Below are 15,319 nucleotides of genomic sequence, written 5' to 3' on the forward strand. Positions count from 1 at the left end.
GGAATCAAGATAGATATAGACTTTCATATATCAAAATCATCAGGATCGAAAACAAATTTGATTGAGCCATGTCCGTCCGTCTGTCCGTCCGTCCGTTAACACGATAACTTGAGTAAATTTTGAGGTATCTTGATGACATTTTGGTATGTAGGTTCCTGGGCACTCATCTCAGATCGCTATTTAAAATGAACGATATCGAACTATAACACCGCCAACTTTTTCGATATCGAAAATTTCGAAAAACCGAAAAAATGCGATAATTCATTGCCAAAGACGGATGAAGCGATGAAACTTGGTAGGGTAGCTGTTGAAGCCATCATCGTGTCCTACTGGTAATCTATAAGTGATTAACTTCCTATTGTACCTACAAATCTTACTATACTTACTTCCGTTGTATATCTATGTATTTCTCCTTTTAAATACACTTTTATAATTTCATTCTAATTCGTTGGTTTTTATTTCTTTTGTACCAAATCTGTCGTGAGTTCGTACCGGCATTTTCTTCGTTCGATCCCCGCCCGATCATTTGGTCCATCGAGCCATCGAACTGCACGGGATTTGTTGTGGAAAAGTAAACTAAAACACATATATAATTACAGCAAAGAGAGGCAGAAAAACCAAGACATGAACACAAAGAAGAAGAAAGACTAACAAATTAATTTCGATACAAACAAACAAAATATTCTTCAATCAAAAAATCATAAAACAGGTGCGTGTAATATAATTAATTTGTTGAGCAATTAGGTTTTTTCTTGTGTAAAAAATATTCTTACATATGTGCAAGTGAAAAATTAAAAACTAAACAGAAATTTTTTTATTAGTACTAATAGCGATATTTTAATTAGTCACATACACAAGTGCACAAGTGAGAGATAAATACGATCTCCCGCAGGAAAGTGTTCGCGACTTTCTCAGCCAATTTTCGGCAAAAAGTACAGTGAATTGTTTTTAATTTTCGGTTTGAAAAATAATTAAATTGATACTAAAATCGATCGTATTTATCTGTTATGGCAGTGTATTTTAATTATTTCCACGTTTATTTGAAGTTGGATATTCAAATCGTTGAATATCATAAATAAGTGAATAAAACTTTGTATTGTTATCCTTTCGCGATCTTTTCACAGATTTACATTAAAGATTCGCGACTGGGGGACGTCGAAAACCTTTACCACCTGCTTCAGAAAACAAGTAGAGAAGCAAAGGAAATCGTCGCGAAAGCCCCGCTAACCAATTTAGGCTTTGAAATGGCGTGGTCTAACTTGAAGGCGGCATACGAAAATAAACGGGTGTTGGTCAACAGTCATCTAAAGGTGCTTTTCTCACTTCCAGTCATTCGGACTGAAAGTGCAACAGCGTTAAAGGAGCTCCAGCGGAGCATTAATGGATGCTTATCTGCCCAGACAATGTATGACATCAAGGTCAAGGAGTGGGACCCAATTCTAATTTATCTGTGTTCGAATCGCCTACCGGAAACAACGCTCGGGTTATGGGAACAATCCTTAGCGGACAAATCGACTCTACAAAACTGGAGTCAAATGGATACATTTCTGACGCAACGATACAGGACCCTAGAGTCGATACTGGATGTGAAAAGTGCACCTTCATCATCGTCGACAACCCTTTCACATAAAGCATCTGCACAAACGGGCAATACGAGACCCCAAAAGAAAGTAGCGCTTGCTACCAATGTTTCCCATTCAAACTGCGTATTATGTCTTAAACAACAACATCCCTTACGTTTATGTATAAAATTTTTAGCCCTTCCAGTAAATGATAGGTTTTCGGCAATTAAAAAGCACAACTGCTGTTTGAATTGTTTGACAAAAGGCCACTCAATGAAACACTGCAAGAGCCAGTTCGCGTGCTCTAAGTGCCAAAGTAGACATCATACTCTACTCCACAGAGTGCCCTCTAACACTCAACCTTCAAAAGACTTCACAAACGCAACTACTCCACAAGCCTTTCACACTAATATACAGTCCACTTCTTCGCATAGTAGTACAACATCGAATGAAGAAAATTTGAAATCGTCGAATTTACCTTCAGCTCTACTAGGAACTGCGATGGTTCATATTTGCCACTTAGGGTCAACATATGTCGCTCGAGCTTTAATTGATTCAGCTGCCGAAGCATCGTTCATCTCGGAGCGACTTCGGAAACTTTTAAAGCTGCCATGCTCAAAAACCAACGCGGTTATTTCGGGACTTAGTCAAACAGTTTGCAACAATACCTCGAAGAGTTGCTCGTTCGTTTTGGGCTCATCGTGACCCAAATATTTTCATAGATGCCAATGCTTTCATTTTACCAAAAATCACTGGCAACTTACCTTCAACCTCAATAGATGAATCGATACTAGATCAACTGCCTAAAGTACCTTTAGCAGATTCTAATTTTCTTCAAAGCGGTCCGATAGATGTTTTGATAGGAAGGGATTTATATCCCAAAGTAATGTTAGGTGGGGTAAAGCGCAGTTTAAATAACAAATTCCTGTCCCAAAAGACCGTGTTCGGGTGGATCATCACTGGAGCATCTTCCAGGTTTCTTGCTTTGCTACCAAAGTCTCAATCAGGGAGGACATCTCGTTAGATTGTCAACTGCGCAAGTTCTGGGAACTGGAAGAAGTTCCTAAAACAACTCTTCAGTCCGCAGAGGACTCGTTTTGCGAAGAACTGTACTCGAAGACGACTATACGAAACCCGGATGGTAGATATGTCGTGTCGTTCCCGTTTAAAAGTTTTTATCCCACGGATTTAAAATTAGGTGCATCTCGGCCAATCGCGCTGCAGCAATTTTATCGCAACGAAACAAGATTGCTAAAAACCCCTTCGTTAAAAGAAGAATACGACAATGTTGTTAAGGAATACCTTGAATTAGGACATATGGAGAGAGTAGAAGCTCCAAATTTCGCACATTCACCTAGCCACTTTTACCTCCCACATCACGCGGTTCTGAAACCGGAAAGTACTTCGACGAAGTTGAGAGTAGTTTTCAACGCGTCATGTAACTCTTCGAATAGCGTCTCGTTAAATGATATTCTCCATGCAGACCCGGCTCTTCAGTCGGATTTAACTCTTCTTATAATTCGGTGGCGGCTGTACAAATTCGTTTTAAGTAGCGATATACAGAAAATGTATCGTCAAATTCTGGTCAAACCTGAACACAGACCTTATCAGAGGATTATTTTTAGGGATGCACCGCAAGGCAGCATACAAGACTGTCAACTTAAAGCAGTCACTTTCGGGATAAATTGCGCGCCATACTTGGCAATTAGAACACTTATTCAATTAACTCAAGACTGTCAGGATTCACATCCATTGGCAGCTCAAATTCTCCGGAACTCCATGTACGTAGATGACGTATTAGTTGAATTCAACGATATAGCCACAGCTTTACAAGCGCGAGATGAACTTATCGAATCATTAGACAGCGCTGGCTTGTCCTTGAGAAAATGGTCCTCAAATTCGAAAGATATTCTGAGAAATCTTCCGCAAGAGCATATCTTGGACAAAGACTTCTTGGAATTAGACGAAACAAGTACGATAAAGGCATTAGGAATTCGATGGAATGCTAAATCAGATCGGTTCTTCTTTAAAATTCATGCTCTCTCGTTGCAGGACATGTATACGAAACGCGAATCATTGTCTTTTATAGCGAAGCTTTTTGACCCAGCAGGTTGGCTAGCGCCAATCGTGGTGCTAGCAAAAATAGTTATGCAGCAAATATGGTCTGACGGTACTCCCTGGGATAAGCCCTTATCTCCTCAAACTCTTCTCAAATGGAAAGCATTTTTAGAAAATTAACAATTTGTAGAAGAAATCGAAATTCCATGATGGGTATGTTATTCTGAGGAATCACCTTTCCAAGTTCATGCCTTTTGCGATGCCTCGGAAAAGGCATACGCGGGGGCGATATATTTAAGAGTAGAAAACCAGGGAATCACGTCTTCCAATCTTTTACTTGCCAAAACAAAGGTCGCACCAATCAAAACCATTTCACTTCCCCGATTAGACCTATGTGGTGCTGTTCTGGTGGTCGATATGCTTCAATCAATTCTAAAGGAACTTCCATTAAAAGTAGAAGATGTATACTGCCGGACAGATTCTACCATCGTTCTCGCGTTGTTAAGAAAAAGGCCCTGCTCTCAGCGTTAGACATTGGAGTCATGTTGATTCCAAGGATAATCTCGCGGATCTTGGTAGCAGAGGAACTTACCCACAGGACTTATGCTCGAATAAGTTGTGGTGGCACGGCCCCTCATGGTTAGCCAAATGCGTAGAACAGTGGCCTTCCTCGGATGTAGATATAGACGACATTACGCTCGAAGCGAGTGGATTAAAGGCACACATTTCATAAGTGTCGAAACAGGAGGATCCCTTAGAAAGATTTACGTCGCTTCCGCGTGCACTGCGGGTCTTAGCATATTAAACACTGCAATCGAACTAACCGATATACCCGACGGTTTCATTCTAACCCCTCTCTGATTATTTCTGGAGAAGAAATTTCTAAAATTCGATTTCGGCTCATAATACTTGCACAGATGAATCACTTTCCAGAGGAACACAAGAATCTTATCGCTAAAATTGCAATATCCTCAAGGAGTATAATTCTCTCCTTAAACCCATTCCTCTATATTCATGGTGTAATTCGAGCCAACGGCCGACTGAAAAATTCGCAGATATTGTCTGAAAACGAAAAGCGTCCGATTATGTTGCCCGATAGTTGTTATTTTGCAAAGTTGTTGATAGAACTTATTCACAAGGGCTCTCTTCATGGCGGAAATCAATTGGTATTTCGGTTACTGCGCCAACAATATTGGATTCCGAAAGCCAAAAATCTCATAAAGACCGTCATTCATAATTGTAAATCATGTGTTATACACAGAAAACAAAATCAATGTCAAATTATGGCGGCTCTCCCGGAAGAGCGGACCGTACTTTCCAGACCCTTTGAAAATACAGGTGTAGATTTCGCAGGTCCATTCGACATTAACAGCTTTTCGGGAAGATCTTACAAGATGACTAAAGGTTACGCTTGGGTTTTTGCATGCTTTTCTACGAAAGCGATTCACTTAGAAGCTGCCAGCGATCTTTCAACAGATACCTTTCTAGGCGCATTTTCAAGGTTCATTGCCAGAAGAAGCTGTCCAAAAAATATCTTTTCGGATAATGGAACTAACTTTGTAGGCGCATCCACCGTTCTTAAAAGGGACTTTAAAAAATTCATTACCACAACTCAAGAGTCTGTGTGCAATCTAAATAGCCTGCAAGAAGTCTCCTGGTATTTTATCCCGGCAGGAGCTCCTCATATGAGTGGTCTCTGGGAAGCAGGGGTTAAAAGTTTAAAATTACATCTTCGTCGTACCGCTGCTTCTCAGAAATTCAGCTTTGAAGGATATCAAACCCTTCTTTGTCGCGTCGAAGCCTGTCTAAATTCAAGACCAATATCACCTAATTCCAACGACCCCGCTGATTGCGCAACTCTCAATCCGGGTCATTTTCTAACTGGGGGGCCAATACTCGCCCCACCGGAACCCTCAATCGGAACAAATCCAATCTCATTAATCAACCGATGGCAAAAACTTAAGGCTCTTAGTCAACAACATTCGCTTCGCTGGAAGGAGGAATATTTAAAGGAACTTCACAAACGTCATAAATGGAAGTCCCCTCAAAAGGATATTGCCATCGATGACCTAGTTGTAGTTCGCCATGAAAATCTTCCACCTAATGAATGGCGCTTGGGTAGGGTCACCAATATATACCATGGAACTGATAAAAGAGTTCGAGTGGCCGACATTCGCACCCAAAAGGGAATGATAACGCGCCCCATTGTAAAGTTAGTTGTTTTACCAAACTAACCTTTAGCGTTTATCATCTCTTTTAATTCCTTAGCTTTACAATATGGATGCAGCACTCATTGAATTTTCACCGACCCCACCCCCAATGCAGCGGCACCAGTGGAGACATCGACAAGCACTGAACGAGCAACAACGGATACACCGGCCAACACTGAGCAGGCAGCAATGACCACGTCAATGTCAGCGATGAAATTGCCAGGCCCCAACAAACGAAGCAATACGCTCAAATGCAGAGTTTGTGATCGATCACACACTCTTCGATTTAGTAAAAGATTTATTGATGCAAGCTTTGAACGCCGACTACGTTTAGTACTTTTACACCGTTATTGCTCGCGATGCTTAGCGCATTCGCATATAACAAAAACTTGCAAAAGCACGGGAACAGGCCATATTTGTGGTGAGAAGCATCATTCGTTTCTACAATCCAGAACTCGTGCGACCTCTCGCCGTGAACTCCCCGCAATCCTCACACAGCTGTCCGGAACGATCACGGTTCTGCCAACAGTCGCCATTTATATACATATAGGGCAACGAAAGGTCCTGACCCGAGCTCTTCTCGACTCTTGCTCACCCACGAGCAAAGTGTGCAATTCATTGGTGCGCCGTCTTCGTATACCGACGGTGCCGGTTGCACATATTGATATGTGCGAGCTCTATATCAGTTTATCAAACGACTCGCATGTTCGACTCACCTTGCCAGCAAGAGTCATGCCGGAGTTCGAGCTCAAGACCCCGACTCGCCATCTCAGCCAAGCCACATGTGACTAGTTTGTCATATTGACGTTGGCAGATCCGGGGTTTCACACATCTTCGACAGTAGCCGTGATTCTGGGGGGGATGTATATCACAAAATCATTAAAACCCAAATTGTGAAGTATCCAGGCTATCCGACAGCCCAAAATTCCGTGTTCGGATGGGTCCTTTCTGGCCCATGTGTCATTTAAGGCACAGCGACCCCTTAATGGGTATCGTTGGTCCTTCGAGCCGATCATTTGGTCCTTCGGCCTTATGACGCAGAATAGAAAATTAGTAAAATTTTGGACAATGGGCGTGGCACCGCCCACTTTTAAAAGAAGGTAATTTAAAAGTTTTGCAATCTGTAATTTGGCAGTCGTTGAAGATATCATGATGAAATTTGGCAGGAACGTTACTACTACTACTATATAAGCGTTAATAAAAAGTAGCAAAATCGGATGAAGAACACGCCAACTTTTTAAAAAAAAATTTTTAAAAGTCAAATTTTAACAAAAAATGTAATATCTTTACTGTATATAAGTAAATTATGTCAACATTCAACTCCAGTAATGATATGATGAAACAAAATACAAAAATAAAAGAAAATTTCAAAATGGGCGTGGCTCCGCCTTTTTTCATTTAGTTTGTCTAGAATACTTTTAATGCCATAAGTCGAACAAAAATTAACCAATCCGTTTGAAATTTGGTAGGGGCATGGATCCTGTAACGGTAACTGTTTTCTGTGAAAATGGGCGAAATCGGTTGAAGCCACGCCCATTTTTTATACACAGTCGACCGTTTGCCCTTCCGCTCGGCCGTTATCACGATAACTATATCAAAAACCGATATAACTTTACTGACCTTAGTCCACGTACTTATCTCAACTCACTTTATCTTGGTATAAAAAATGGCCGAAATCCGACTATAACCGCGCCCACTTTTTCGATATCGAAAATTACGAAAAATGAAAAAAATGCCATAATTCTATAACAAATACGAAAAAAGGTATGAAACATGGTAATTTGATTGGTTTATTGACCCAAAATATAACTTTAGAAAAAACCTTGTAAAATGGTGTGACACCTACCATATTAAGAAGAAGAAAATGAAAAAGTTCGGCTGGTCGAAATCAAAAGCCCTTGGAATCTTTGCAGGAACACTGTTCGTGGTATTACATATATAAATAAATTAGCGGTACCCGACAGATGATGTTCTGGGTCACCCTGGTCCACATTTTGGTCAATATCTCGAAAACGCCTTCACATATACAACTAAGGGGCACTCCCTTTTAAAACCCTAATTGGTGCCTTTAATTTGATACTCATATCATACAAACACATTATAGAGTCACCCCTGGTCCACCTTTATGGCGATATCTCGAAAAGGCGTCCACCTATAGAACTATGCCCACGCCCTTTTAAAATTCTCATTAACACCTTTCGTTTGATACCTATATCGTACAAAAAAATTCTAGAGTTAGCCCTGGTCCACCTTTAATGCGATATCTCGAAAAGTCGTCCACCCATGGAACTAATGCCCACGCCCTTTTAAAATACTCATTAACACCTTTCATTTGATACCTATATCTAGAGTCAGCCCTGGTCCACTTTTATGGCGATATCCCTAAATGGCGTCCACCTATAGAACTAAGCCCACGCCCTTTTAAAATACTCATTAACATCTTTCATTTGATACCCGTATCGTACAAACACATTCTAGAGTCACCCCTGGCCCACCTTTATGGCGATATCTCGAAATGTTGTTCTGGGTCACCCTGGTCCACATTTTGGTCAATATGTCGAAAACGCCTTCACATATACAACTAAACCCTTTTAAAACCCTAATTGGTGCCTTTAATTTGATACTCATATCATACAAACATATTATAGAGTCACCCCTGGTCCACCTTTATGGCGATATCTCGAAAAGGCGTCCACCTATAGAACTAAGCCCACGCCCTTTTAAAATTCTCATTAACACCTTTAATTTGATACCTATATCGTACAAACAAATTCTAGAGTCACCCCTGGTCCACCTTTATGGCGATATCTCGAAAAGACGTCCACCTATAGAACTTAGCCCACGCCCTTTTAAAATACTCATTAACACCTTTCATTTGATACCTATATCGTACAAACAAATTCTAGAGTCAGCCCTGGTCCACTTTTATGGCGATATCCCTAAATGGCGTCCACCTATAGAACTAAGCCCACGCCCTTTTAAAATACTCATTAACATCTTTCATTTGATACCCATATCGTACAAACACATTCTAGAGTCACCCCTGGCCCACCTTTATGGCGATATCTTGAAAAGAACTATGGCCCACTCCCTTCTAAAATACTTTTTAACAACTTCCATGTCATAAAAACACATTCCAGGGTTACCATAGGTTCATTTTCCTACATGGTGATTTTCCCTTATTTTATCTCCACAGCTCTCAGCTGAGTATGTAATGGTTACACACGAACTTAGCCTTCCTTACTTGTTTATTTTATATTTATTTTAAAAATCGTTTAGATATGTTCAAATTTCACCAAATGCTTACGTGTATAGCATATATTGTTGTCTGAAAAAATCATAGAGACCGGTGGTATATATAGTATATATCTCATACAACCGATTGTTCAGATAAGAAACTTTGCGCAGTTTCTGTTCCATTTTAACAGCTAGAACCTTAAAATTTCACCAATTTCTCATAGAGAGCGGTGGTATATATATTATGTACCCCATATAAACTGTAATTTTTGCCCCTTTTTATGGCTAGAAGCTTCAAATTTCAACAAATTTCATCAAATAGTTACGTTTACGTCATATATTGTTGAAATACATGATTCATAGTCATAGCGTTTACATGCAGACCACAAAAAACCTGAAACTGCATCCTCACACAAAGTACCTACCTATTTTTATACTCAGCTGAGCAGAGCTTACAGAGTATATTAACTTTGTTCGCATAACGGTAATCCGTAACGGCATAAACTAATCGAGATAGATATAGACTTCTATATATCAAAATGATCTGGGCGAAAAATTAAATTCATTTAGCCATGTCCGTCCTTCCGTCCGTTCGTCCGTCTGTAAACACGATAACTTGAGTAGATTTTGAGGTATCTTGATAAAATTTGGTATGTAGGTTCCTGGGCACCCATATCAGATTGCTATTTAAAATGAACTATATCGGACCATAACCACGCCCACTTTTTCGATATCGAAAATTTCGAAAAACTGAAAAAGTTCGATAATGCATTACCAAAAACGGCTAAAGCGATGAAACTTGGTAGGTGGGTTGACCTTATGACATAGAATAGAAAATTGGTAAAATTTTGGACAAGAGGCGTGGCACCGCCCACTTTTAAAAGAAGGTAATTTCAAAGTCTTGCAAGCTGTATTTTGGCAGTTGTTGAAGATATGATGAAATTTGCAGGAACGTTACTCCTATTACTATATGTGTGCTAAAGAAAAATTAGAAAAATCGGATTACGAACACGCCCACTTTTTTTAAAGTCAAATTTTAACAAAAAATTGAATATCTTTACAGTATATAAGTAAACTATGTCAATATTTACCTCCAGTAATGATATGGTGCAACAAAATACAAAACTAAAAGAAATTTTCAAAATGGGCGTGGCTCCGCCCTTTCTCATTTAATTCGTCTAGAATACATTTATAAATAAATTAGCGGTACCCGACAGATGATGTTCTGGGTCACCCTGGTCCACATTTTGGTCGATGTCTCGATCACGCCTTCACATATAAAACTAACGGCCACTCCCTTTTAAAACCCTCATCAACACCTTTAATTTTATACCCATATCGTACTAACACATTCTAGAGTCACCCCTGGTCCACCCTTATGGCGATGTCTCAAAAAGGCGTCCACCTATAGAACTAAGGCCAACTGCGTTTTAAATAATCATTAACACCTTTCATTTGATACCCATATCGTACAAACACATTCTAGAGTCACCCCTGGTCCACCTTTATGGCGATATCTCGAAAAGGCGTCCACCTATAGAACTAAGGCCCACTCCCTTTTAAAATACTCATAAACACCTTTCATTTGATACCCATATCGTACAAACACATTCTAGAGTCACCCCTGGTCCACCTTTACGGCGATATCTCGAAAAGGCCCTATAGCACTAAGGCCCACTCCCTTTTAAAAGAACTAAGGCCAACTACGTTTTAAATAATACTAGCACCTTTCATTTGATACCCGTATCGTACAAACACATTCTAGACTCACCCCTGGGTCACATTTATGGCGATATAGCGAAAAGGCCCACTCCCTTTTAAAATACTCATTAACACCTTTCATTTGATACCCATATCGTACAACACATATTCTAGAGTCACCCCTGGTCTACCCTTATGGCGATATCCTGAAATGGCGTCCACCTATAGAACTATGGCCCACTCCCTTTTAAAATACTCTTTAATACCTTCCATTTGAAACCCATGTCATACAAACACATTCCAGGGTTACCCTAGGTTAATTTTGCTAAATGGTGATTTTCCCTTATTTTGTCTCCAAAGCTCTCAGCTGAGTATCGGTTACACCCGAACTTAGCCTTCCTTACATGTTTATTTTATATTTATCTTAAAAATCGTTTAGGTATTTGTTCACTATATATTTCTTATCTTATACATCCGATTATTTGGAGATTACGAACGGGATAAGATTATTGTTCAGCCCCATTCATGAAAGGTATGAAGTCTTCGGCACAGCCGAAGACAGTCCCGTCCTTACTTGTTTATTTTATATTTATCATAAAAATCGTTTAGGTATGTACATCTGTTCACTATATATTTCTTATCTTATACATCCGATTATTTGGAGATTACGAACGAGATAAGATTATTGACAGTCCCGTCCTTACTTGTTGTAAATTGGATTCGCTCAGCAATAGAACAACCAACAACCGCTTTGAGTTGGGGTTATGCATATTTTACCTGTAAATAAGAGCTATACATTTTTATCAATTAAGAATTTTCTATGTTATAAACATGCAGGTTGCTTCCGGCCAATTTGTGCTAAAAATTAAAAGAAGTATGACGCATTTGCATTTATTTTTTATTTAATTCCTAAAAGATTATAATACAATAAAGGAGATGTTAAACATTCGTGCTTACCATTTTTCTTTTCGATAATTTTTCAGCCTGTGTGGATACGTCCCCATTAGCTTGTTGAATTTTGGCAGTATTGTTTGAGCCTTTGTTGGTGGCCGTTGACGATATAGCAGCTGCTGTAACCGGTTGCAGAGAATGCAATTGCCCCATGGCGAACATTCCATTTGATGCTGTTTGATGGTGAGGTAGAGAATGTAATAGGCCTGAACTAGAACGCAGTAAATGTGCTTGTATTTGTTGCAGGTGCGGTATCGGACTTACTGTACCCGCTGACAAATGACCATAGGTACCACTAGCTGCGCTGCTGGATCGAGATCCATTCATTAGAGTCGCAAGTGAATTTGGAGAAAATCTAATCATTGAATTTATGTCGAAGGAATCTGAGTAGGGCGAAGAAGAAAGAGCACGTTTTCGACTAATACTTGTACGCATACTTCCTGTTCGCGGACTGCTGATACATGAACCGTCCACCGTGAAATGGAAATCAGTATTTGTAAGAGAGGTTGCGACAACCGCAGCTGGAGGATGAAGCTCACTGAGAGAAGTACCAGCACGTGGGTGTAAATAATCCGCAGAGTTTAAAGTTAACCCAGTCAAATGATAAGAAGGGGCACAACCGGTAAAATGATCTGAAAGAGATAAAAGGAAAAAAATTAACACATAGGCTAATGGGTATCGATAACTGTATATATGTTTATGTTTAATGGCCTGTACTTTACTTAATTTCTTAAAGAGTCATGTCCTACTGAATTTTGACTCGATGTATTGAAAGTTTTCAATTCCTAGTTTAGTACTCAAAGTTAGAAATTTTAACTAATCTGTGCTAACTTTTCTTTGACGATACTTTCAATATAAAAACCTCTGAAGTATTCTGTTCTTAAATATGCATAGATGTAATTAAACATATTGTAACCTATGTTTGCATGAACGTGCAAAATAGGACAGGTTAGATTGAACTGGTAGTCCATAGTGTTACCAGAAGTTTTCGCAACAACCAAATTTAAAACCCCTATCACCCCTATATACCCTTATCAGAAACCAGGTCATGCATCATCAAATAACTCCGTCCTCTTGGCAATTACTATAAGCATTCTAGAATCTATGCTTCTGCTTCTGATTTGTTAGATGTGTCACTCCAAACAAATGAAATAGCCTCCCGTACGGTAGAAGTTTCCTCCAGTATTTGCCAATGAAAAATACTACCGTGGCAGCCTGTAGGACCTGTTTTTTTCGCATCAGAGTAGTATACCGCACACCGCACTTCTTCCATTGCTTTGAAACCATTTGTTCACAAGCTTACCGCATCGTCTGCCATTTGCGCCCCCTTGCTCCAACTTTACACCTCAGTTTAGGCTTTAAGACACCCGTCGCAGCACAGATGGGGAACTAGGTAGACTCCATAATATAAAACAGGCTTTAGAATCGATATAAATGTGCAATGAGAGAGAGAGGGCGATAGAACTAACATACATGCCAGCATTATTTTACGTATATAAACTGCCGTGGAGACCTTCTTCACTAGCTCCTCTACATTGAGCTCTCACGACAACTTCCAGTCTAGAATGTTTTCTTGATATTTTGATCTTAGCTAGAAAATTGGGGCAGCAGTGATACAAATGACCCAGGTGAGTCTTTATTTAACTATCTTTTAGGCACTAATCTAAGTATATGTAATAGGGGAAATGACCCCAATTTCGTTACCAGGAACCGCGAAGAGGTCATTGACATAACCCTGGACACAGACTCTTTCAGTGACCTGATCGTTTCATGGAGAGTTCTAAAGGAGCACTCCTTTTCTGACCATATATATATAAGCTTTTCTATATCACAGGCGCACACAAGTCCTAAGTACATACGAAATATTAGAAGAACGAACTGGGGCTACTATAAGAACATAATAGGTAAAAAGCTATCTGAAGAGGTGCAAGCCCCAGAAAGCGAGGAGGAGCTAGACGTGTTTGTAAATAATTTCAGTCGAAAATTTAGGAATGCTTTATATAGGGTTTGCCCAACTAAAAAGGTTTTGGAAACTCACAAACCACCATGGTGGTCGTCCGATCTTGATAAGCTTAGGAAGTCATGTAGGGCGGCCTTTAACAAAGCAAAGCATGATGGACATGAATCCCAATGGGCTGCTTATAAAGCGAAAATAAATATATATAAAAAAGCAATACGAAATTGAAAGCGATCCTCCTGGAGGGATTTCTGCGGCAGGATTGTCCGCGGCCTGCCGGTCAAGTAAGGTGCTATCGAAATCTCCAACTCAACTGAGTTACGTCCAAAAGCCGGATGTGCACTGGACGGACTCCAGTGCTGAAACCATAAACTTGCTAATGGATACATACTTCCCAGCAAGTGCGGGCGTGTTTTCAAGTATTGTAAGATGATAAAAGGATAGATTGCGCTTTAAAGACCTTAAAGCCCTATAAATCGCCGGGGCCGGATGGAATTTTTCCGGCTCAGCTACAGTATACTGCCGAACTTATAAGGCCCTGGATAAAAGGGATTTTTATAGGTTGTCTTCGGCTCAATTACGTACCAGTATCGTGGAGGGAAGTCAACGTGGTCTTTATCCGCAAGGCAGGGAAACCCTCCCACTCTAAACCAAATGATTATAGGCCTATAATCTTATCTTCTTTTCTGCTTAAAGCACTCGAAAGACTCCTAGAGGACTACATCAGGAAGGGGATTGAGCCGTCGCTTCTTTCGCAAGCTCAACATGCCTATACTAAGGGCAGGTCAACTGACACGGCCTTGCACTCACTTGTATCCGTTATCGAAAGGTCACTAGATCTCAAGGAATACACATTGGTGGCATTTCTAGATATAGCGGGTGCCTTCAACAACGTTCTCCCGGAAGCCATTACCTCGGCGCTGACCGATCTGGGGGTGGACGCATGCCTGGTGGAGTTTATATACAATCTGCTTACGCGTAGGCAGATTAAAACTGAGCTAGGTGGATTCGTGATCCGCAGACCGGTCGGCAGAGGCACTCCGCAGGGAGGTATTCTCTCTCCGCTACTTTGAGTGGTTACCGTCAACCAACTACTACGCCTCATGGAATCAGAAGGTCACCAAGTGATCGCGTATGCAGATGAAATCGGCCTTACCATGCGGGGGAAATTTCCGCAAACTCTTTGCAACCTAATGGAAGGGGCACTATCCAAAATTGCGCACTGGGACACAGCGACAGGTTTGGAAGTCAACCCGGATAAAACCGAGCTTGTCCTCTTCACGAGGTAGGAAGCTATTATGGAGTGAACATATAGTGGAGAGATGCAAGAAGGCAGTAGCAGCGCTCTTCACCTGCAAGAGGGCAATTGGCACCTAATGGAGATTCTCCCCTAAGGTGGCCTCATGGATTTATACAGCCATTGCGCGCCCGATTTTTCTTTATGGTGCCTTGGTCTGGTAGGTGCGGTATTCTGCCACTTTAGTAGGTCGGGGTGAAACCCTACCAAAATGGCTGGTAGGCTAATGCTGCACCTGCCCACGTCCCGTTAAAACCGTGGCGGGCCTCAAGATACGTTCCGGCTCCGTCGCCGTTAAGTTGGTGGTGTAGGTGCGGTTGAAGATTTTCCCGCTTCGCGTCCGGTC

At 40.6% G+C, this 15,319-nt stretch overlaps 1 protein-coding gene across 1 annotated transcript in view; it reads right to left on the reverse strand.

The window, feature by feature from the left end:
- The window catches only part of LOC137235009 (transcriptional activator cubitus interruptus-like), a 324,700-nt gene that overhangs the window by 90,915 nt on the left and 218,466 nt on the right, over positions 1-15,319 (reverse strand). Inside the window, exon 3 of the mRNA XM_067758267.1 lies at positions 11,726-12,351. Coding sequence (XP_067614368.1) covers positions 11,726-12,351 — 626 coding nt within the window. The remainder of the gene's footprint in view (positions 1-11,725; positions 12,352-15,319) is intronic.

The sequence above is a fragment of the Eurosta solidaginis genome, chromosome X (genome assembly GCF_040869045.1).
Source record: "Eurosta solidaginis isolate ZX-2024a chromosome X, ASM4086904v1, whole genome shotgun sequence".
Lineage (NCBI taxonomy): Eukaryota > Metazoa > Arthropoda > Insecta > Diptera > Tephritidae > Eurosta > Eurosta solidaginis.